The 20,353-nt window shown below is 49.8% G+C and overlaps 6 protein-coding genes across 6 annotated transcripts; 3 read left to right on the forward strand and 3 right to left on the reverse strand.

The window, feature by feature from the left end:
- Nucleotides 1-720: 720 nt before the first annotated feature.
- Nucleotides 721-1,246, reverse strand: N7498_002581 (putative DRAP deaminase; the record flags this gene model as incomplete). Its single annotated transcript, XM_058449643.1, is given in 2 exon segments — nt 721-1,089; nt 1,103-1,246. 2 exon segments carry the CDS (start codon nt 1,244-1,246, stop codon nt 721-723), a joined length of 513 nt encoding a protein of 170 aa, XP_058311987.1.
- Nucleotides 1,247-2,201: 955 nt separating this feature from the next.
- N7498_002582 (uncharacterized protein) lies at nt 2,202-6,491 on the forward strand (the record flags this gene model as incomplete). The annotated part of the gene is made up of 1 exon (XM_058449644.1): nt 2,202-6,491. One exon carries the CDS (start codon nt 2,202-2,204, stop codon nt 6,489-6,491), a length of 4,290 nt encoding a protein of 1,429 aa, XP_058311988.1.
- A 1,821-nt stretch (nt 6,492-8,312) lies between these two features.
- On the forward strand, nt 8,313-9,821 carry N7498_002583 (mannitol dehydrogenase family protein; the record flags this gene model as incomplete). Its single annotated transcript, XM_058449645.1, has 1 exon — nt 8,313-9,821. The coding sequence occupies one exon, from the start codon at nt 8,313-8,315 to the stop codon at nt 9,819-9,821; it is 1,509 nt and encodes a 502-aa protein (XP_058311989.1).
- A 1,036-nt stretch (nt 9,822-10,857) lies between these two features.
- On the forward strand, nt 10,858-14,697 carry N7498_002584 (hybrid sensor histidine kinase/response regulator; the record flags this gene model as incomplete). Its single annotated transcript, XM_058449646.1, has 7 exons — nt 10,858-10,937; nt 11,014-12,093; nt 12,142-12,873; nt 12,929-13,951; nt 14,003-14,264; nt 14,318-14,432; nt 14,486-14,697. The coding sequence occupies 7 exons, from the start codon at nt 10,858-10,860 to the stop codon at nt 14,695-14,697; spliced, it is 3,504 nt and encodes a 1,167-aa protein (XP_058311990.1).
- Nucleotides 14,698-16,228: 1,531 nt separating this feature from the next.
- N7498_002585 (uncharacterized protein) lies at nt 16,229-16,966 on the reverse strand (the record flags this gene model as incomplete). The annotated part of the gene is made up of 2 exons (XM_058449647.1): nt 16,229-16,786; nt 16,844-16,966. The coding sequence occupies 2 exons, from the start codon at nt 16,964-16,966 to the stop codon at nt 16,229-16,231; spliced, it is 681 nt and encodes a 226-aa protein (XP_058311991.1).
- A 1,716-nt stretch (nt 16,967-18,682) lies between these two features.
- Nucleotides 18,683-19,901, reverse strand: N7498_002586 (uncharacterized protein). Its single transcript, XM_058449648.1, has 4 exons — nt 19,841-19,901; nt 19,386-19,724; nt 19,164-19,323; nt 18,683-19,102 (listed from the first exon to the last, which is right to left on the reverse strand). Exons 1-4 carry the CDS (start codon nt 19,874-19,876, stop codon nt 18,813-18,815), a joined length of 825 nt encoding a protein of 274 aa, XP_058311992.1. The 5' UTR covers nt 19,877-19,901; the 3' UTR covers nt 18,683-18,812.
- Between the last annotated feature and the right edge of the window lie 452 nt (nt 19,902-20,353).

A 20,353-nucleotide genomic window follows, 5' to 3' on the forward strand; every position in this document is an offset into this window, starting at 1 on the left:
CCATCTCAATTCTTGGGGCGGGCTACTTGTTAAAACAACAATTTGGCTCTGAAATAAGGCGATGAAAATGTTCCAAAAGAGGATGTGGTCGTAAAAATCCAAAAATTTGACGCAACACGCCGAGCGTGGCTCTTTGTACGATTCCTATCATTCCTGGCAGTATACGGGATAAGATAAATCAGTCCTTTTGTACGACTGAGATTTTTGCATCTATTTCCATCTCCATCAATATACGTCTATCTGACTTAGTCTGTATACATCTGATTGCGCTGATTACTCTAATTCCCTTCTGCCTACGTCTTTGCAATGCGAGGCAAGTCACGCAATGCCCTATGGTATCCTGCCCCCTGTGAACGTGCCCGCACCTTGCTTTGATGATTCCTGTCGGTATTTTCCAAATGATCGGTTTAAGTATCAGCGAAGATGAAGTATAGGGATGGAGAGGATGTATTAGCGGAGGAGGCTAGAGACTCTGGAGCAAGAACGAAATGAGGGAGAAGGTTAGAAGCGGTGAAGGAAGCGGTAAAGCTAAGCCTATCTAGTAGGTGTTTAAACTAACAAAAGGTAGGCAGATAGTCGCAGGAAGAAAAGGGGCCGCAGAAACATATTTTATTTGCCAATATCTCCCTCAATCACCTTGAGAGGTTCATGTAAACAAGAGCTGTGAGGCCGTCCCGGTTTTCCGCAACCTTATTTTCTTAGCTAATCCAATCTTAGACCTCAGTGCCCAGTCATTGAGACCTTGGTAATTCTGTCACGCCAATGTTCCACAGGAAACACAACCTTGACATCATTTGCCTCCAACCTTTCCTGTCCATTATTGTGCGCGATAAACGTCCCGGGTTCCTTGATTCCCACGTAGACAGTCTTGATAGCGCTCTTAAGTCTCAAGATCCTTGTCGCGCAGGTCACGTTGCCGCTGAGTCTCTCGTTGCACGGCTCCATGGTTGTGTACAGCGCCGTGTTGGCCGGAAGGACCTCATGGATACGTTCCTCGGGGATTTTGTGCTCGTCGGCGATCTTGATAAAACAACACTGGCGTGGTGCCTGGATCTCCCTTGTAGTCTTGCGGGTATTCAAGCGAGTACCCTGTCGATAGAACCTTGCCTTTAGCCGCGTCGACAAGTACGGCTCCGACGCAGAATTTGTTGGCAGCTGGCGGTGATTTTTGTGCCTGAGTGAGAGCGAACTCCATGAAAGCCTCATGATCCCCAACCGCAAAGGTCGGGTTCGGCTGGGAACCCATAAGAAAATGACTCTTTGAAATAATACACAATGCGCATAGAACCCTCTTATGGATGAAATGAACAGAGCATCATCAATGGATGGCAAGGACGGTACAGGTTGATGGGGTGTTCTTGGAGATTGCGTGAATTTTTAAGGGTAAACACATGCCGTTTTCCCTTAACAAGCGGGGGATGGACGGGCGGTTGAAACAGCCAGCTGATTCGTGGTTCCAGCGGGGAAGGGAGAGCCAGCCTCGTGCTATGTGCTTTGACCGCGAGGTGTTGGGCATCACCAAGAATTTCTTCTGAAGTAATTCCCGTTATAACATTGTTCCATTGTTCTCTTGATTGACAGATCAGCGTGCCGACGTCACCTTTGATGAGTCCGGGCATCCGATGTTAGCGCCCCACGCACTGGCTTTTGTGGGCTACAATGGTTAAGTCTCACATCCTTGGCCCCGGATAACTTCAATTCTACCCGGTCGCTAACTGTACTAGTTCTCTCGAAAGCAGCGGCGCCCGAAGCCTGACATATACCCCGACAGTCCTCCAGTTAGTCACTACTCGACTAAGAGCTCATGGAAGCTGCTCTCTTTATCAAAAACCCTGTCCACGACGTCCACCACCTCGGACGATCAAGCTGAGGACGTGAAGGGCCCGCTTGGACTCAACCTCCTATATTCTCCAAAGGAGCCGGAGATCGACTGCATCTTCATCCATGGCTTAGGCGGCAGTTCTAGAAAAACATGGAGCAAGTCGTCCCTGCAGTCTCATTTCTGGCCAAAGGAGTGGCTCTCCAAAGATCCCGCATTCAAGAATGTCCGCATTCATAGCTATGGATACGATTCGTACTACTTGAAAGGAAAGGAGAACTGCTTGAATATACATCATATTGGCAAGTCATTCCTAGGCGCGATAAGCAGTTCTCCATGTATTGCCAATTCCGGGACGACCATCGTTGTCATCGGCCACAGCATGGGTGGTTTGGTGATGAAGAAAGCATATATCCTGGCGAAACAGGATGCAGTGCACAAGCAGCTGTCGGGGCGATTCGCTGCATTCTATTTCCTCGCCACGCCGCATCGAGGTTCCGACTCGGCAAAGATGTTGAAAAACCTCCTCAAAGTTGCTTTCGATCGCGCTTATGTTGGCGATCTGGAACCAAACTCTGAGGCTATCCAAGTGATCAATGACGAATTCCGGCATTTCTCTGCCGGACTTGAGCTGTGGTCGTTCTATGAAACGCAAAAAATGAGAATGTTTAGCTCACTCATTGTCAATCCTGAGTCGGCCGTCCTCGGGTATCGAGAAGAAAAGCAGATTCCCATGACTGCTGATCACCGCACGATATGCAAGTTTGACACACCTAAAGACTCCAACTACGCCCAACTACGAAATGCGCTCGCCTCTACTGTGAGAACAATTGCCACGGCAATTCTGGAGCGGAAGGGGAAGCAAATGCTTGAGAGGACCAGAAACCTCAAGATATACCTGAAAATTTCCGACATCTCAGACAACGATCTTACAAACGTCTGTGAAGCTCGGATGGACGGGTCGTGTGGATGGATTTTGACCAAAGCCGCTTACGTTAAATGGAGAGATGGGAAATCCGGAAATGCCAGGACTTTATGGATCAATGGCAAGCCAGCAATGGGGAAGTCCGTTCTCTCTGGCTATATCGTAGATCAGCTCAAGGAGTCCGGTCGGGCATGCAGCTACTTTTTCTTCCGACATGGAGACAAGTCAAAGTCCAACCTAGGTCGTTGTCTTCGATCTCTCGCTTTTCAGATGGCTAGCTCCCATATCGAAGCCGGTGATGCCATTTTAAGGATGCAGGCGGATGGCGTTTGCTTAGATTCTGCCGACGAACGCACTCTTTGGAGATTGCTCTTCCTTTCCGGTATTTTTCAGACCCCAATGACTCGGCATTACTGGGTCATAGATGCTCTGGACGAATGTTCCAATCCCGCAATCCTTTTTCAGGCTATCTTTTCCAACATGGGCGAGTCTATACCCCTGAGGATCCTTGTGACAAGTCGGGATACGGTCAATCTGGGCCAAGGCTTTTCGATCATCCCACCCAACCTAGTTCAGACTTTGCCAATCTCGGAAACAGACACAGAGTCAGATCTCAGGCTTTTAATTGAAAAGAAGTCTCAAGCCTTAACAGTCGTGGGACCTGACGATCAAGATACATTAGCCGAAAAGATTCTAGACAAATCTAAGGGATCCTTCTTGTGGACAATCCTGGTGCTTGAGGAGCTCCTATGCTGCCACAGCAAGAAGGAAATCCAACAGATTCTTGAAGATGTACCGAGAGGCATGGAATCACTATACAAGCGGACTTTAACCTCCATGTCGCAGGTCACTCGCGGAAAGAACCTGGCCAAAACTATTCTTATGTGGGCAGTATGCGCAATTCGACCAATGACAATCGGCGAACTGGACGGTGCTCTGACTCTTGAAATACACGACTCATTCCCAAGATTAAAAGAGAGCATCGCCGCGCTCTGTGGTCAACTAGTGGTCGTGGACAAATATGGGAGAGTTAACATGGTGCATGAAACTGCCAGAGAATTCCTTGTGGGCGATGGACTTGAGTCCGAGTTTTCCATTGAGAAAACTAAAGCGCATACACGGATGGCTCATGTGTGTCTTGAGTACCTTGCCGGGCAGGAAATGAAGCCTCCGAGGAACACACGACGCCGTTCGCCTCCAAGTTTGCCAGCAAGAAGACTTGATTTCGCCAGCTATGCATACACATCTTTCTCATATCACCTCTCAAGAGCTGATCCGCTAGCGGCTGGGACATTCCAGCTTGTCGTGCAGTTCCTGAGATGTAATGTCTTCACTTGGATGGAAACGATCGCCGACTCTCAAAATCTCAGTCACCTCATCCACGCCTCAAAACATCTCAAAACCTACGTCAACGCATGCGCCATCGAGCGTACTTCACTAGACCCTCGGATACGAGGTATACGACATTGGATCACGGACCTTGCTCGGATTCCTGCCATGTTCGCCAATGCTCTCATGGTATCACCATCAGCAATATACTCTTTGATACCTCCCTTCTGTCCCACCGAGTCTATGATATACGCCACCAGAGGTTCAGGCCAGAGGCTCGCAGTTCTTGGTGCTCTTAGCAAGCAATGGGATGACAGGCTGCTGTGCATGGATTTTCGTCAGGGTCAACCGAGGGCCTTACGCTATGGAGACGAATTCTTGGCCGTAGGTCTCAGTTCAGGGTCCGTCGTATTGTACTATGTCACATCCTACCAGGAATACAAGATCTTGGAGCACGGTGCAGGGATCGAATTCATTGCTTTCGCGATCAAAAGGGACCTCTTAGCAACTTGTGGTAGGCGGATGGTCAAGATCTGGGACATCAGAAGTGGCGAAGTTGTGCACAGCTTTGTTGGCCCTCCGCGTCCGCTAGCTATGGACTTCGATGGCGAGACGCTTTTAATTGCGAGTGGTAATAACTATATCGCTTCTTGGGATCTGGGATACGGTACCGAGCCGGCGTTGGTGCGCATACCATGGTGCAATACCGATAAGCCAGAGACGAACCGAACGTCTCCGCGTGGGAGCCCATGCGCACTTACTCTCTCTACCAACCACAGGATTCTTGCTGTTGCATACAGTGGCCAGCCCATCACACTTTGGGACATGGAAGAGAACGTCTTCGCTGGTAGCTGTGGCAAGAAACTCTCCAGCGGAGAAACCAGCACGCATGTCGTCGTCGCGCTTGCTTTCAACCCTAATCCTGACATTAGCCTTCTCGCAGTAACATACCTTGATGGTGATCTTGCCCTCCTCGACCCTTTTGCCGATCAGCAGCTGGAATGTTTTCGTGCCAACTGCCAAACCCTCGCCCCAAGCCCCAATGGGCGCCTCTTGGCAGCGGGTGGTGCAGATGGTATTATCCACGTCTACGAATTTGATACGTTCAAGCTCCTTTATCGGGTCAAATCATCCAACTCTTTTATTAAGCAGCTTGCCTTCACCAAAGACAGTATGCGTCTTGCCGACATACGAGGCACCCAGTGCACTGTCTGGGAACCTGAAGCTCTGTTGCGAGAGTCCCTGAGCGATGGCAGCAGCGGGACCACTTTCACCACAGTGGTAGAGACCGTTTCCACAGAGGCAAAAGCAAAGATCACTGCCATGGCAATCCATCACATGTCCGAAATTGTCTTTTGCGGGAAGGATGATGGATCAGTCGTACTTTACGAGCGGAAAACGGCAGTGAGCTTAGTGACTCTCTACAGCCACAAGTCACCAGTCCGCCTGTTGGTCTGGATCAAGAGAAGGGATGCCCTCCTTAGCGTCGATGCCTCCAATATGATCTTCCTACACAAACTTCAGAAGTCAGCGGACAAAGGTTGGCCCGGCAACCTGAAGATAATCTTCAAGTCCCGCCTCGACTCCGAACAGGCAATCAGAGATGTGCTAGTCGGAGACATAGCAGGGAAGTTCTTGGTATCGACTCGCGAATCTGATCACCTGTTCAGTCTGGACAGCGGTAAGTATGAGAGACAGCAGACATACCCAAAAATGCCAGGAGCCCGCAAATGGCTCCCTCACCCGGAATCCTCTCTACATCTGATCTGTGTATACAATGTCAAAGTCTGCACCTACTGCTGGAGCGACTGGTCTGAAATTTCGTCTTTTGCATTGTCGTTGGATAACGAAACGGCAGAGCTCAAAAATGCGACCCTATACTCGCTAGGTCCGAAACGAAGAATTATGCTCGACTTGTTATATCCGGGCATCTCCGCCAACGTCAATAGGATTGCGATAATTGATGCGGACTGTCTTACAATCGTACAAAATGATTTCAGCGACTTCGAAGGCAAGCAATTAGATGCTGCGGTAACATTTGGTCAAAATGCCACAGATGAAGCAGAGAACATGCTCACGACATCAAGTCTAGCCGCTCCGCTTTGTTTGCAGATGACGGCATTCGAACTTAGTGTTGCCCATGTTATCGGCATTCATGAATGCAAACTCGTGTTCCTGAACCGGTCTTTCTGGGTGTGCTCTGTTGATCTTAGCGAGAGCAGGTTAGAGATTGTGCAAAGCAAAGATTCCCCAAGAACCGAGGTCTTCGAGCACTTTTTTGTTCCTTATGATTGGTTTGCTGGGAAGAAGGACATTGCTTGTGCCTTGGAAAAGAGGGATATTATGTTGACTCGGGGTGGCGACTTGGCGGTGATCAGGGGCGGTCTTGACTATGCTGAGAGAATGTGTATAGGATAAAAGTCTGAAGTGAAGGGATATATCTGGCCCCAAACGCAATTCACGGGTGGTATATGCAACTTGCAAACCCGTCTATGATCCGGGCCTTTTTTGCCCGGCTGGATTCTCCGCTGCAACCGTTTTGACAGCAGGAGCATCCTCTACGCCCGAAGGTTTCCGCCGATATGTGCGCACTTTGCGCACGTCTAGTGTTGCCACAGCATGTTGCCCCCGTAAGTATCTAAACGTCACCCAGAAGAGCGGTGGATGCCATAGGATCGTTCCGACTGACGTTGACTTTAGGGAATACTTCCGAAGCTCCCCGGGATGACGAGCTGCCGGGTGGTAGCACGGAAAGATCTTACAGAACTGCAGAGCTGGATCAACGAAAGGATACAACGTACTCTGATTTGCCTGCTGAACTTGGAGAATCTACGTTGCATGACAAGGACGATTCCGGAGGACAGAAAGAAGCAGATAAAGGGAAAGACGAACTCCAGAGGGAAACAGATGTCGATGCAGATAATACCCACGCTCCACATGATTTCCTTAATAATGCTTAATCCTGAATTTTGCTTCGGGTTTCCTGCACGATTCTAATGTGGATTGGTCATTGAACGATCTTCATGTAATTAGATGGTAGCTATAGCCTTCGTCTTAGTCTCGTGTTGCTATATAAATAATTTCCACGTCTGGTATCCTGGTATGAACAAAGGCTTAGAACTACAAAACACATGATCGTCGAAAATGAGTTCTTACTGTACATGTAGGCTCTCTGGGAGCTCTTCGTGAGCCAAATTAGTGGCTGCGGTCAATCCGTTCGTGAAGGGTGATCGCAAATCCCCATGACGCGTCCCACTAGGATTCTTTCCCTTCTTACGATTTCTGATAGGCATGTCTTCTACTGTATTGTACGGTAGCGCGATTGGCGAAAGGATTTGCTAGAAAGGCCCGGAGATTCCATGGAAATCGTTTGAAAGTGGGTCACGTTGCAATGGGAGAGCGAAAATAGATGCGGCATTCTGTCTCGCCGATTACAAAGTACAGGGCGCTACATTTACCTTCGCCACCGTTGATCTTAGGGAGGCGCGCAGAGGCCGACGTCAGAATTTGCATCGGAATATTGCGTTACATGTATCCAGCCACTGTGCTTACATCCAACCATCGTGCTTACAACTACTGGATGGTCTGCATTTTCTTCAATCGATTGAAATGAGTGACCTAAGATTGTAAAAATCAACATTTAACACGGTGGGATGTGGTGGCCCACTCGGCGGTGTGGCCAACTCGGAAGTGACTTACGGGTCCCCGGGATTGTGGCGATCCCGGCGGGGCTTGTTTCAACGGGAGCTCTACGGGATCTCCTATTTTGGCTGTTTGCCATCTTGAAAAAAAAGTCTGATAGATTACTAAGATCAAGTTTACTTCCAAAGTTCCCGCTTCTTTATTCCAAGGGGGTTTTTGACCTAGGTAGGTAAAACCATAGAAGGGTTCTAGAACGTGGGCGCAGGGGACCATCGTGTTCTGGCCGGTCTCGTGGATATTTTTGGGATTGACTTTTACTTCTTTCGGTGATGAGTCGGAGCTCTGTCGCCCAAAGATTAGAATTTTCCGCGTGACGCAAAAAGATAGCCTCTAGGCATTAGGGGCCATGCGCATGGATATTTCATTCGTTCTGCCCGCGGGGTCCCCACCACTGCCCAACTCATGAGGTGGGCTGTTCCCCACTTTTACCAACACCGGGTGGCGGTGAAAATACATACAGCTGCTTGCGGCCATTCAATAAAAGCTATCCAATTTTCCTCCCCCTTTCAACTTTTCAATTCATACCAATTTTTCACAATGGGAGTCCTGAAGCTTAACAGCAAGAACCTGTCTCAGATCTCCACGGCAGCCAGCGTGCCGCTTGAGATCCCTACCTACCAGCGTGGCGACGCTGTCAAGGAGGGGATCGTCCACATTGGCGTCGGCGGCTTCCACCGAGCTCACCTGGCTGTCTATGTCAACCAGCTCATGCAGAATCATGGAGTGACCGACTACGCAATTTGTGGAGTTGGCTTGCAGCCCTTCGACGTCGGCATGCGCGACGCCTTGGGTTCTCAAGACCACCTCTACACCATCGTTGAGCGTTCCGCCAAGGGCAGCGTTGCCAAAGTGATGGGCAGCATTAACTCCTACCTCTTTGCCCCTGACAACCGCGAGGCTGTCATTGCCAAGCTAGGACACCCCGATACCCATATTGTGTCGCTTACCATCACCGAGAGCGGCTACTACTATAACGAGAACACGCACGAACTCCAGAGCGAGGACCCCGACATTCAGCATGACCTCGACCCTGCCAACGATAAGGCCCCTAAAACAACTTTTGGCTTCCTCTACCATGGTATGGCACGGCGCCGTGAGCAGGGACTGAACCCCTTCACTGTTATGTCCTGCGATAATATGCAGGGGAATGGCGCTATCACCCGTAATATGCTTGTCTCTTTTGCCCGTCTACGCAACCCCGAGCTCGCGGAGTGGATCAACACGAACGGTCACTTCCCTAACGCGATGGTCGACCGCATTACCCCTCAGACATCCGCCGCCGATAAGGTATCTCTCGCAAAGGACTTTAACATTGAGGACTCGTGGCCTATCGTCACGGAGCCCTTTATGCAGTGGGTTATCGAGGACCACTTCTGTGACGGCCGCCCACCATTCGAGAAGGTCGGGGTACAGATTGTCAAGAACGTTAAAAATGTCGAGGAGTTCGAGAAGCATAAACTACGTCTGCTTAACGGCAGCCACGCCATTATCGCCTACGGTGGCCAGCTGGCAGGCTATAAGTACGTGCACGAGGTCATGGAGAACCCACTGTTCAGCAAGTTTGTCTGGCAGATGATGCAGGAGGAGGTGAAGGCTACCCTCCCAGAAATTGCCGGTGTCAATATCGATGAATACTGCAAGACACTGGTGGAGCGTTTCTCCAACCCCCCGATCATGGACCAGCTACCCCGTATCTGCTCCAACGGCACTGGCAAGATTCCCCAGTTTATCATGCCCACCATTGCTGAGGCTATCTGGGTTACTGGCCCCTTCCGTCGCTTGTGTTTCACCGCGGCCGCTTGGTTCCACTACATCCACGGCGTCGATGACAACGGCAACAAGTTCGAGGTCGTTGACCCCATGCTCGAGGAGCTCCAGACTAGGGCTCGTGCTGGAGGCACCAACCCTATGGAACTGCTTAAGATTAGAAACTTGTTCGGTGACGACCTGCGCAACGACAAGCGCTTCGTTGAGACCATGACCACCGCTCTGGAGGAAATTTCCCGCGATGGCGTCCTCAAGTCTCTTCCCAAGTACGTTGACTAAACGTCACATCTTTGAGCTGTTGGTTTGAGTGTCTGGTAGCGATTGCGTTTTTCTTTTTTGTGCATGTGATACGGGGGCGGGATCTTACGAAAAGGCAAGATATGGATAGAAAAAAGTAGATTGACATAAATCAACAATTTTAATTGGAGTATCGGCGCATTGGATTTTTAGGTCAATGCTGTGACGACTAGATGTGATCACCTACCTCGATAAGACGGCGATTCTTCTCTAAGATAGTCGTCGCTTAGCATTGAACTGGTCTAGGTCCCTAAATTCTATCGCGACTAACGATATGTCGCTACATCATAGAGACTAGAAATTTTTAATGAGATTAGGGGTGGGACTTCGTAAGGGGATAGGTAAATAGCTATTTCCACTAGTCATAACTAGTTAGAGGGACTCATAGGTTTAAGTATCCTACCTTTATCTAATTTGTAACGCCGTTTCTCCACTCGCTCCTACTAGCAGTATTGACCTTTGGAGACAGCAGAAGCGTCATCAATTCAAATAAAGGATTGTTATAAAATTCGGTGCTCAGTCTGTTCTATGTAATCGAGCTACTACACGATGTCAATCGAAGATTCGGGGCTGTCTTGGACTACCTTCTGAGGAAGTATGGAATGGCACTGAGTTACGGCGACCCCAATCCGAAGAAGCGATGATCAACTCAATGGTAAAGCAGTAGCTATAGCCTGACTGCAGATGTTATCAAGAATCCAGGATCCGCAGTGACTTCCATCCAACCGCCTACCTACCTCGACACCGTGATGGTATCTGAGAGGTCCTAGTGGCCAGTTGAATAGGATAGAACCGGCAGAATCTAGTGGCGAATTTGTGGAGCTTTGATTACATTTGCCAATCGGCTTGTTGGGATACGATTCCCGCAATTGAGGCGTGGCCCCTCCTTATGCACTCCCCACTCGATATTCCAATTTTACACCTTCACAAGCCTCCATGAAGTGGAAGCATTGATTTTGCTTTCTCCTGCTCTTTTTTTCTCTACAAAGACGTTTACAACCCGTTTTACAAAGGAAGCATGGCCTTGTACGCGGCCCGTGCGCCGGATCACCCCCCAACGTCCCTGGCAGAGCGCGAGCGCATCCGCGAATTGTCAAAGTGAGTCTAACGATTTGAGCATATGTACCGTGGTTTTCGTCGACACTAATGATGCTGACATATACTCTGCTTATAGATACTACTGCACCTTCAGCCATCCCGGCACCGACGAGTCGTCCAGCCAGGTTGCACCGACGGGAGATGGGCAGCCTGGAGCAGCTTACCTCTCTCCCGACATCACACTCAACGCCATCGCACAACTAGGTGTCTATCGGTTTGGGTGTAATCGGTCCTTTATTTCTATTATCGATGGCAAGAACCAACACATCATTGCCGAAACGACGACTTCTATATCTTTGCGACATAAGGACCAGCACTTGCCAGACGATGGCATATACCTGGGCTCCAGAACCATAGATCTCTCCTGGGGGGTTTGTCCTCATACAATCAAGTTATTCACAGCTCAAGACACCTCGCTAGAAATCGATACCCCTAATGTCACTGCCAATCGTACCCGATACATTATTCGCAACTTTGCCGATGAAGAGTGTTTTAGGGATCGGCCTTACGTGGTCGATTGGCCCCATATGCGGTTCTACGCCGAGGTGCCTTTGTTTAGCCCGTCCGGTCACGTATTGGGTTCCTATTGTGTCGTGGACGACGAGCCGCGCTCTGAATTTGGGGATACCGAGGTTGCCTTGTTGCAGGAAATTGCAGATGCCCTGGCAAAATACCTAGAAAGCACTCGCATTGTCCACTTTCATCGCCGAGCTGAGAAACTGGTGAAAGGAGTGACTGATCTTGTCACCGATCACTCAGACCCTGACACCGAACTCAAAGAATTACGTCCTTTCGCAAATCTTGCTGTTCAAACCGACTCGGATGGCAGGAATGAGCCTGCTGTGTCACCTTCAACGCAAAGAGAAGATCAGACTTCAACGCAAATCACGGCTGAATCATCGCCATTGTCCTCCGGCAGGGGGAAGTCTTATCATACCGAAACCACTTCGGCCTCCCTGCACGATGACCTTTTGAATGCCGACGAGGTGACTGGACCCGATGGAAATGATGCCAACCCTCAGACGAACTCATATTCCAGCCTGGCCATTTCTCGGTCTATCGCATCCATATTTTCTCGTGCCAGTGTCATCTTGAGAGACTCTATGGACCTTGATGGAGTGATGTTCGTAGATGCATTTCAAAGTAACTCTGGAACGTTAGTACCCCCACTTCTCCGTTTATTGATATAATCTGATCATTGTAGCCAATCGCCTGAATCATTGGCTGCCTGGCAGCCCTCGTCAAAACCATTACATTCCGGCTTTCTTAACAACCTAAATTCGGTTCAGTTGGGCCTTAACCGCGATGGAAAACCGCCGCAGGAATCTCAAAAATCATGCGAAATTTTAGGACAAGCTTTCACGAGGTCATTGAAAGATGGTCAGAACGGTCTTGAAATCGTTTTGACGGAACAATTGTTACAGAAGATGATTGCAGCTTTCCCTCACGGGCAGATCTTCATGTTGGGTGATGGAGTTACGGATAGCCATTACCTTTCCTACCAGAGTGGAGGGGAAGACTCTATCACCGAGCTTAACATTCTCCGCGACATCACCTGTGAGCTAGCTAAACAACTTCCCGAGGCTGACTCGGTGCTTTTCTTCCCACTGTGGGACTGGAATAAATCACGTTGGCTGGCAGGGACCCTCCTTTGGACGAGAAAGATGCAGCGTGCCTTGGGTATGCAAGAACTCGGATTCTTCAAGGCTTTCAGCAACTCGATCATCTCCGAGGTTGCCAGAGTCGATTGGAATAATACGGAGAATTCCAAATCGAACTTCATCTCCTCCATCAGCCATGAGCTTCGTTCCCCACTTCATGGAATTCTTGGCAATACTGAGCTGTTGCGGGCGACAGCCCTTGATCCAGGTCAGGCCGATATGGTCAAGATGATTGAAGCCTGTGGCTTAACGCTATTGGACGTCGTGAACCACCTGTTAGTATCGGTCCGGGAATTCCCAAAAGCCTCTTGCTAATTTAACATCTATTAGACTGGACTTTACAAAGATTAATAATTTGACAACACCGGTTCTCCAAGGAGGCGACAAGCTCAATCCAGACATGACGAGCCTGATAACTGATTTTGACCTGGGCATATTAGTAGAGGAAGTGACTGAAATTATGTCCACTTCACAGATGCCAGGGGGGATGAAAAACTCTGAATCCGAAGCTCAAGGCTCCCTGGGGGTCCCAGCTGGATCCTCGAACTCTAAAGATACAGAAAAACCCTCTATTGTCGTCCGGGTCGAGCAGCAAAGTGCATGGAAGGTGAGCTCGGTGGCGGGCGCTTGGCGAAGAATTGTCATGAGTCTTCTTGGAAACTCCATGAAGTGGACCAAAGGCGGTCTCATCGAGGTATCCCTGTCCAGTATCAGGGCCGGCGGCTCCGAGCCTGTACTGGCCCATCTGTCAGTGACAGATACAGGCAGAGGAATATCCCCCGACTATCTCAGACACTCGGTCTTCTCCCCGTTTTCCCAGGAAGATCCCCTTTCAGAAGGCGTTGGGCTCGGACTCAATCTTGTGCGCAAGCTCGTCGCTTTTCTTGGGGGTCATATCGATGTGAAAAGTGAGTTGGGTGTAGGGACGCAAGTGGATGCTTACATTCCTGTCCATTCCTGCGAGGAGGATGGCTCGGGATTAGATCCCAACGATGAATTACCAGACTCGAGTTCGGCCACTCGGGCATGTCTTGTCGGCTTCAACGATTGCCCAGACTTGAACGAAATACCCACCGGTATTTTGAGCGCAGAAAACAAACGCAAATTGTCGATTCAAAACTCTCTTAGCAGTGTCATTTTGGCGCAGCCCAATTGGAGCGTTTCATTTGCAGAGGGTTTAGAGAAAGCGGATGGCGATGTTGCGATTATCGAGGACACAAAATTGCAGCAGTTGGTTCAGGCCGACTCTTCATCCGTGGCCCAATCCAGGATCAAGCGATTTATCGTGCTGGGTGAGAAAAAGTCAACTGCAGGACATCATGTGCAAGCCAATTTCATTCACGTCTCTTATCCGTGTGTATACGCCGATCCTTTGTTCTTAGCGACATAACTAACCTGCAACAGATATGGCCCGCGCAAGCTAGTCAATGCTATCAAGTCCGCTTTGAAAAACCCTGGAGTCTCACTCATACCTTCCGAGACTAAGACTTCGTCAGCCCAAGCGCCCAATACCAACGAAGATGCTCCGCCTGATCCTGGAACTTCAACGCCACATGAAGCCGCTCCCGCTCCCCCTCCTCCTGCCCCTGCTGCACCCCAGCCATCGACTGGAAAGGATAATGGAATACACGTTTTGATTGTAGATGACAACAACATCAACCTCAAGGTACCTCCGCCCTTTTCACCTTATTCTTCATATGCTGATAGGTTTGTGCACAGATCCTGTCCACCTTCGTGCGTAAATTGGGCTGCAGCTACGAAACGGCTTCAAATGGGCTGATTGCCTTGAATAAGTACAAGGAGTCCGACAAACCCTTCACATACGTTTTAATGGGTGAGTTTTCCTCACATTATCTCAAGGATATTTATCTAACCCAGCGTTCTCAGACCTCTCAATGCCTGTCATGGATGGCCTCGATTCTACGAAAAACATTCGATTGTTTGAAAAGGAGACGTGCAGGCCGGCATCTTGCATCATGGCTGTCACTGGGGTCGCTTCAGATGAAATGCAGCAACAGGCTAAGATGGTGGGGTTAGATGACTACCTCGTTAAACCAGTCTCCCTGCAGGGTTTGAAAAAGGTAATGAAGATGACATGATAAAACACAATGGCGTTAGATGGTACATTAGAACTCGAAGACAGATTACAGGGAAATTTGAGAACAGTTGACCTCCAAAACACTTATGCTTTGTTTGTCGGCTCGTATTCGAAACCATGATAGGGCATATGGGCTTACTATAAAACAGCCCGTGTTCAGCAGTATATAAGTACGAAGTGTGTTGGTTCACAACACGAGATGGCTAGTACGAAAGGAAGACAGTCTTTATACCAAGGCTTTGTGGAACTTCGGCACTGGTTTAAAAATGCCGCGGAGTTGGCTTGTATACGTGCCCTTGATGATCACGTGTTATAATCACCTAACCCCTCCTCCCGGGGGACAGGTTACCAATCGACGAGTTCTCAAAGCAGCATCAAACATATTAGATCCGCATCGCCATGGCCTCTCATGCTGGAGAGTTCCCTTCGTGGCAATTGCCCCATGTTAAGCCACCTGGTTATGGTGCTCCACCTACATTAAACGTCGTCTTCCTCTGTTGGCTGGAAGAGAGCCAGAGACGGGAGATACTCGACGAGCTGTGCTCTGTTGACAAGACATGGGTGGAGGACCGACCAGCTTCTAATCGTCATAGGCTGGTGCGACGCCTCACTGAAGTGCCCTGGCTCTCCGACTCCGAGCCGTCGCCAGCGTCGATACCATCCACCATATTCCAGATCTATAGGGCGACTAGCCACTGGCTTTCGTTGATATTTGTAGACAGACAGTCCGTCACGGATGGCACCGCCATTGTCCTCAGGGGTGAACAGGAGGGTGGAGAGGCTGCGCGGGTACCGATGAACAGAGCTGTTCTGGCTCTGGCTTTGGGATCTGAGAAATCACTGGCTCAAGTCTTGCCAGATTTTGAGAGCGTTAAAATTGACCTCAGGGGGTCCCCTTCAAATACCATAGAGGTGAGTGAAACTTGGAGATGTCCTATTATGGCGGCTAGACTCAGGGGAAGTCGGAGAACGCCATGGCAATGACCTGAGCGTGGAGATCACTAGGAAGGAAGAAGCGAGAGCAGATGAGTGTATTCCTAAGTGATCTCCCAGAAGGGAAGGTCTATCTACAGGCGGCGATGGGCGCTGAAACCTCAGGCACCATTTCATCACCTATGTTACCACTTGATCGATCCGTGCTAACACCAAATTATCATATCTAATAGGGACAGGACGACAAGCCTGAGGCGAGCTGCTGGCTTCCCCCTCATTTACCCTCCGATCTCAAACCAGAGCCGTCAACCTTGGGCCTGATCTCTCTCGTTCACCTCACCGACGAGAAGAGGGATGAAATCAAGGCTGCAATTGGCGGCTCCGTTGACATTCCTCATGTCGTCGTTTACAACTGGCCCGCGGATCGGGAGCCTTGCTCTAGAGCGGAGTTGTATCGGATTTTCCAAGCCACAAAGCCCCCTTACCAGGAAGCTGTGGACGAGACGTTTTCCATGTTTATCGACCAAGACGAGACGCGTGATGGAGCCTACTGCATCATTCTTGCACAAAAGACTTTCTCGGGCCGGAGGCCAATCCTCCTACACACTCTGCGCGACATAGGAGATGCTCTGGGTTTCTGGCATGCTATCTGGAACCCTTTCGAGCACGGTAGGCGCGGCACTCGGCTCAACAATGCCAGGGTTAACACGACGCTCTTCGACGGCCCTCTGCGGGCGAGGAAATGTCCATTCGAAGTTGTGCCCTGCCCAGACCATTTCAATTTCTTCACCGCCCAGACCGACTACTGCTGCTTCGTCCTCTCCCAGATGACGGAAACGCAATTCCGGCACGTCCGCCAGAAGCTTTTCAGCGAGGTCGAGGATACAATGCAGTTTATCGACGCCGCCAAACTCGTCCGGACGCCCGATATTCCGGGCCTGATGGCGTACTTCGAATCCGACCAGTATGTGAAATCGGGCCAGGATGAACTGCCCCAGTTCTTCCTTGCGATCGATGACAAGACCCTCACAGGAGTGGCAGACGGAGAAACCATGGATCTCGTCATCGTCGCAGACCGGCAGGCTCTCCGTGCAGACATATATAATGACAATGGCAACTGCTATGGTTCTTGGTCGCCCGGCTACGCCTACAGCCGACTAGACGCCGAAATGGCTGTGAACCTCTGCACCAGCCTGTCAGTCTGCAACATGGACTTTGTCGAATGCTGCGAAGACCCCGAATTTTCCTGCTGGAGCATATTTCAGCGATGGAAGGATACGAACGAAGGCGTGTTCAGACAGACGCTCGGCAGAGTAGACGTAGAAGGCATGTGCCATGATCTAGGGGATCTGTCTGCTTAGATACCTTCATCGTTGGTCTGATGGAGGCCTGTAACTATTGCATGGTAATCTTCGGAAACATCTCGATCATCACCCGGGTGTCGACCGCCGGAGCTTGATAGCCCGCTTATTCTATTACGTGCCTATTGCTAGGGATATATTTCTAATATCCATTCTGGAATTGAAGGAAATTGGACCAAAGTGAACTTTGGAAGCAAATTCAAGGAATCGCAATTTTAATCATTTGCGCCTCCGTGTATCATGCACTTCTAAATACATAGCTGCTTGCCCTTCTGGTGATAATTTGTGGATTCGCTGACCTCTTACTTCATGAATAATGTAGTTTCGAAAATAGCGTTTCGGTTTATCCACAACCGCTCAGAGCGATCGGTCGCCCTTGTAAATTTGGCTATCTGAGCCACGAAGAAATCTCACCGAGGCGGCCCCCGTTGTAGTTGCGTCGTTTAAGAAACGCCATCCATCATAAGTAGTCTCTATATCATGATGAGACTAAGTGTTCTACGGGGGCTTTTGGACAATTGTTCTCATGCAACTGGACTCCAAATGAGTCTTAGTCGGACGGGAGCATCGCGAAGTTTGGTCGCTTTTGTCTGTGTGTTTGTCGAACCGGGTTGAAGCAGTCAATTGTCTTGGCCTCGATTCGCGTCGGCAAGGGATGTTGAATTCGCCCGACAAATTAGGAAGTGAATGAATAAGAGCGTCAGTGAGAGCGGCGGTAAAACAGATTTCGAATATCGCCGTAACAAAACAAAACACACTCAGAAGTGAACGCTGAGATAGCCCGATCAAGTGCGCCTTAGATATTGATTGGCACCGACTTTGGGCAGGAGCGACTCACTGAGTTTAGATATATCCTGCTTCGCACCTATATTGTCAGGTCATAGCAAGGGGCACTGTACAAAAGGATCAGTCTTCCTAGGGGCATTTTATATAATAAAATATACTCAGCTGGGAAATAGAGCAAGTGAGGCTGAAAATATGACCTATACAAGCGCATTAGTCCTTGCAGGGGCAGCTGAAAAAAGAAATGTAGTTGCCCCGAAAATAAGGCAAGTGAAGTTCAAAATGGCTCATGTATACGGCACAGCGCAAACACTAATAATGTTAGCTTTGGGAGTCTTTGGGGAAGGTACTTAGCGGTATACTGCCAGTGCACATGTTGGAAGATGTCATAGTGAGCTCTTTGGAGATACTCGGGATATGTAAATGGTCCTGTAGAATCTGGAGTCTATTTCGAACGGGAACTTACACGCCTTATATGGATTTGCCCGCACAATGGCATCGGCCGCCTTTGTTTAGACTCTTTATCGAATCCTTGCCGCCTATGTTTGAGCTTGTCTCGAGTGCAATTGAATGACTATGTACATTGTTACAGCGAAGGGTGAAAGAACTCTGACAACGGATGACACAGAATACAACGGCAGCTCGAAGGTAAGTCCTTGATCTCTTTGTTCGATCTTAAACCACGGAAGGCTGCATCTACAAAGACCAAAATGAAACCAGGCAAAACCGACCCTGGAAATCAATGTGCTCGAAGCATAACCTCGATATACGGACAGTAAGTTTCGAGAGCAATTTCCCCCAGCCACTCACGCTTTGTTTCTCGTCCAGTAGTCTTACAGGTTGGTATTTACGCCTTATTGATACAGCCTAGTGTGTTCGGGAGTATTTGTTTCGAAATCCCCAGTACCCGTCAAAGAAAGCTTGCTTTTGATCTATCTAAATCGAATCTATGCGCTCTATCGTTTATCGAACTTCTCGAGACATGCAAGTCCCTTTACAAAGAACAATAGTAATGTCTGAGACGTCATCCCGAAACACTCTATACACGCACACCATCCACCTCCTTACCCTCAGGTACCTTGGCAGACTCCCGCTCGGCAGTACTGAGCTGAAGACCCTGATCATCCCAGCCCTGGGTACCAATCTGGTACAACGTCTTCTGCTGATCACGGCTAGGAGTGGGACCAGACTTGCCACGGCGCTTCCGCGACTCCAAGGTCTCGGTCAAGGTGGCATTGTCACCGTCCAGCGGACAGCCCTCCAAGTCATCCTTGTGTTCCTCATCGGTGAAAGTAAAGGTGCGGTATTCGGTGTTCTTCCAGCCAGTACCTGTTTAGATATATTTAGTGTCTGTAGTCCCGGGGATGTAGTCGTAGCCTGTGACACGTACCCTGGAACTGGCTGCTGTCCTCCCAGTCCTCGGTGAAGTAGTGCAGGAACCCGCCGTGGGTCACCAGGACAATCTCCTTCTCAGGCCGGGCCTTCAACCACCGGCGTGCGGCGCGTGCGCGCTCTTTCAACGCTCGGTTGTTCGGCGCGTAGCGGCCAGCCTGATGTTCACAGCATATTAGCAAGACTGCATGCGAGGCGTATCCCAAATATTCCAACGCACCTTGTTATTCCATCCCTCATGCACCAAACCCAAATCCACGTTCTTACCCGCAAACTCCTCCCGCAGAACTTGCGGGTCACTGCCAGTGTCGCAAGCTACGTCGGAGGTCTCTTGAATATCAGGAAGTGCAATCAGCTGCATATCGGGGTGAGCCTTGAACACGGGCTCAAAGGCCTCCAATGCTGTGTAGATAGTGCGGCGCAGGGGCGACGCAGTCACCAGGTCGACATTCGCGTGGGCCGGGAACGCCTCTCGGAGCTTGCGGCATTGCTCATGGCCGAGGTCTGTCAGGACAGGGTCGGGAATGACATGGTTGGCGGTGCAAAGATTGTGAATGCCCTATAGGAACCGGTTGTTAGCTCAATTAAAGAGCAAGTGGAGGATACTATTTGCATGTCCGCGTGGAGTTCGCGCCGGGTTCTGCATGACGATCGGTGGCGAGGTGCGCGACGTACCTGAGCGTGGCGGACGCAGTGGATGATCGGAGCCATTCTGGTTCAGAGGACAAGACAATGCAGTAAGCTAGGTGCGTGGTTAGCTCCTGTAGACAGCTTTTCGCGATTGAAGGACCCTGGAGGTGCCTCTTATCGGAACGCGGGGCAGCGGGGGAGAATGGGGGCGCAGGATCAGCTCGTAGCTTGCGATGAGGTCGACTTACAATAAACTATCCAGAAACACAATAGCCGCGAGAGTCTCAAAAAGGGCTGATCTATGAAAAGGTTGAAGAGCGAAGAGTCGGAGGTCAGCACTCCGCCTTCTTGAGCGTCGCCACAATTGCTCAGATCACCTCAGGGCGAACCACACGTTGCAGATGGGGCGGATGCGAGCCCATTGAATCTGATTCGCCAATTGCCCTGGATATTTCAACCCACGCAGTCTCTCAACAATTGACGGAAGGTTGGCCGATAGCTACTCGGATCTATTTGCTCCAATATATTTCTGCAGGACTCTCAAATGCCTCTTTACTC

Source organism: Penicillium cinerascens, assembly GCF_028974065.1.
Source record: "Penicillium cinerascens strain IBT 15544 chromosome Unknown contig_1_segment0_segment0, whole genome shotgun sequence".
Classification (NCBI taxonomy): Eukaryota; Fungi; Ascomycota; class Eurotiomycetes; order Eurotiales; family Aspergillaceae; genus Penicillium; species Penicillium cinerascens.

Bases quoted from the DNA above. Each gene is read 5' to 3' on its own strand.
- N7498_002586 (XM_058449648.1), bottom strand. From the start codon at position 19,876: ATGGCTCCGATCATCCACTGCGTCCGCCACGCTCAG. The intron at 19,324-19,385 runs GTGCGTTGGAAT...TGTGAACATCAG, and splicing joins ATGAGGGATGGAATAACAAG to GCTGGCCGCTACGCGCCGAA. The intron at 19,103-19,163 runs GTACGTGTCACA...ATATCTAAACAG, and splicing joins GGACAGCAGCCAGTTCCAGG to GTACTGGCTGGAAGAACACC.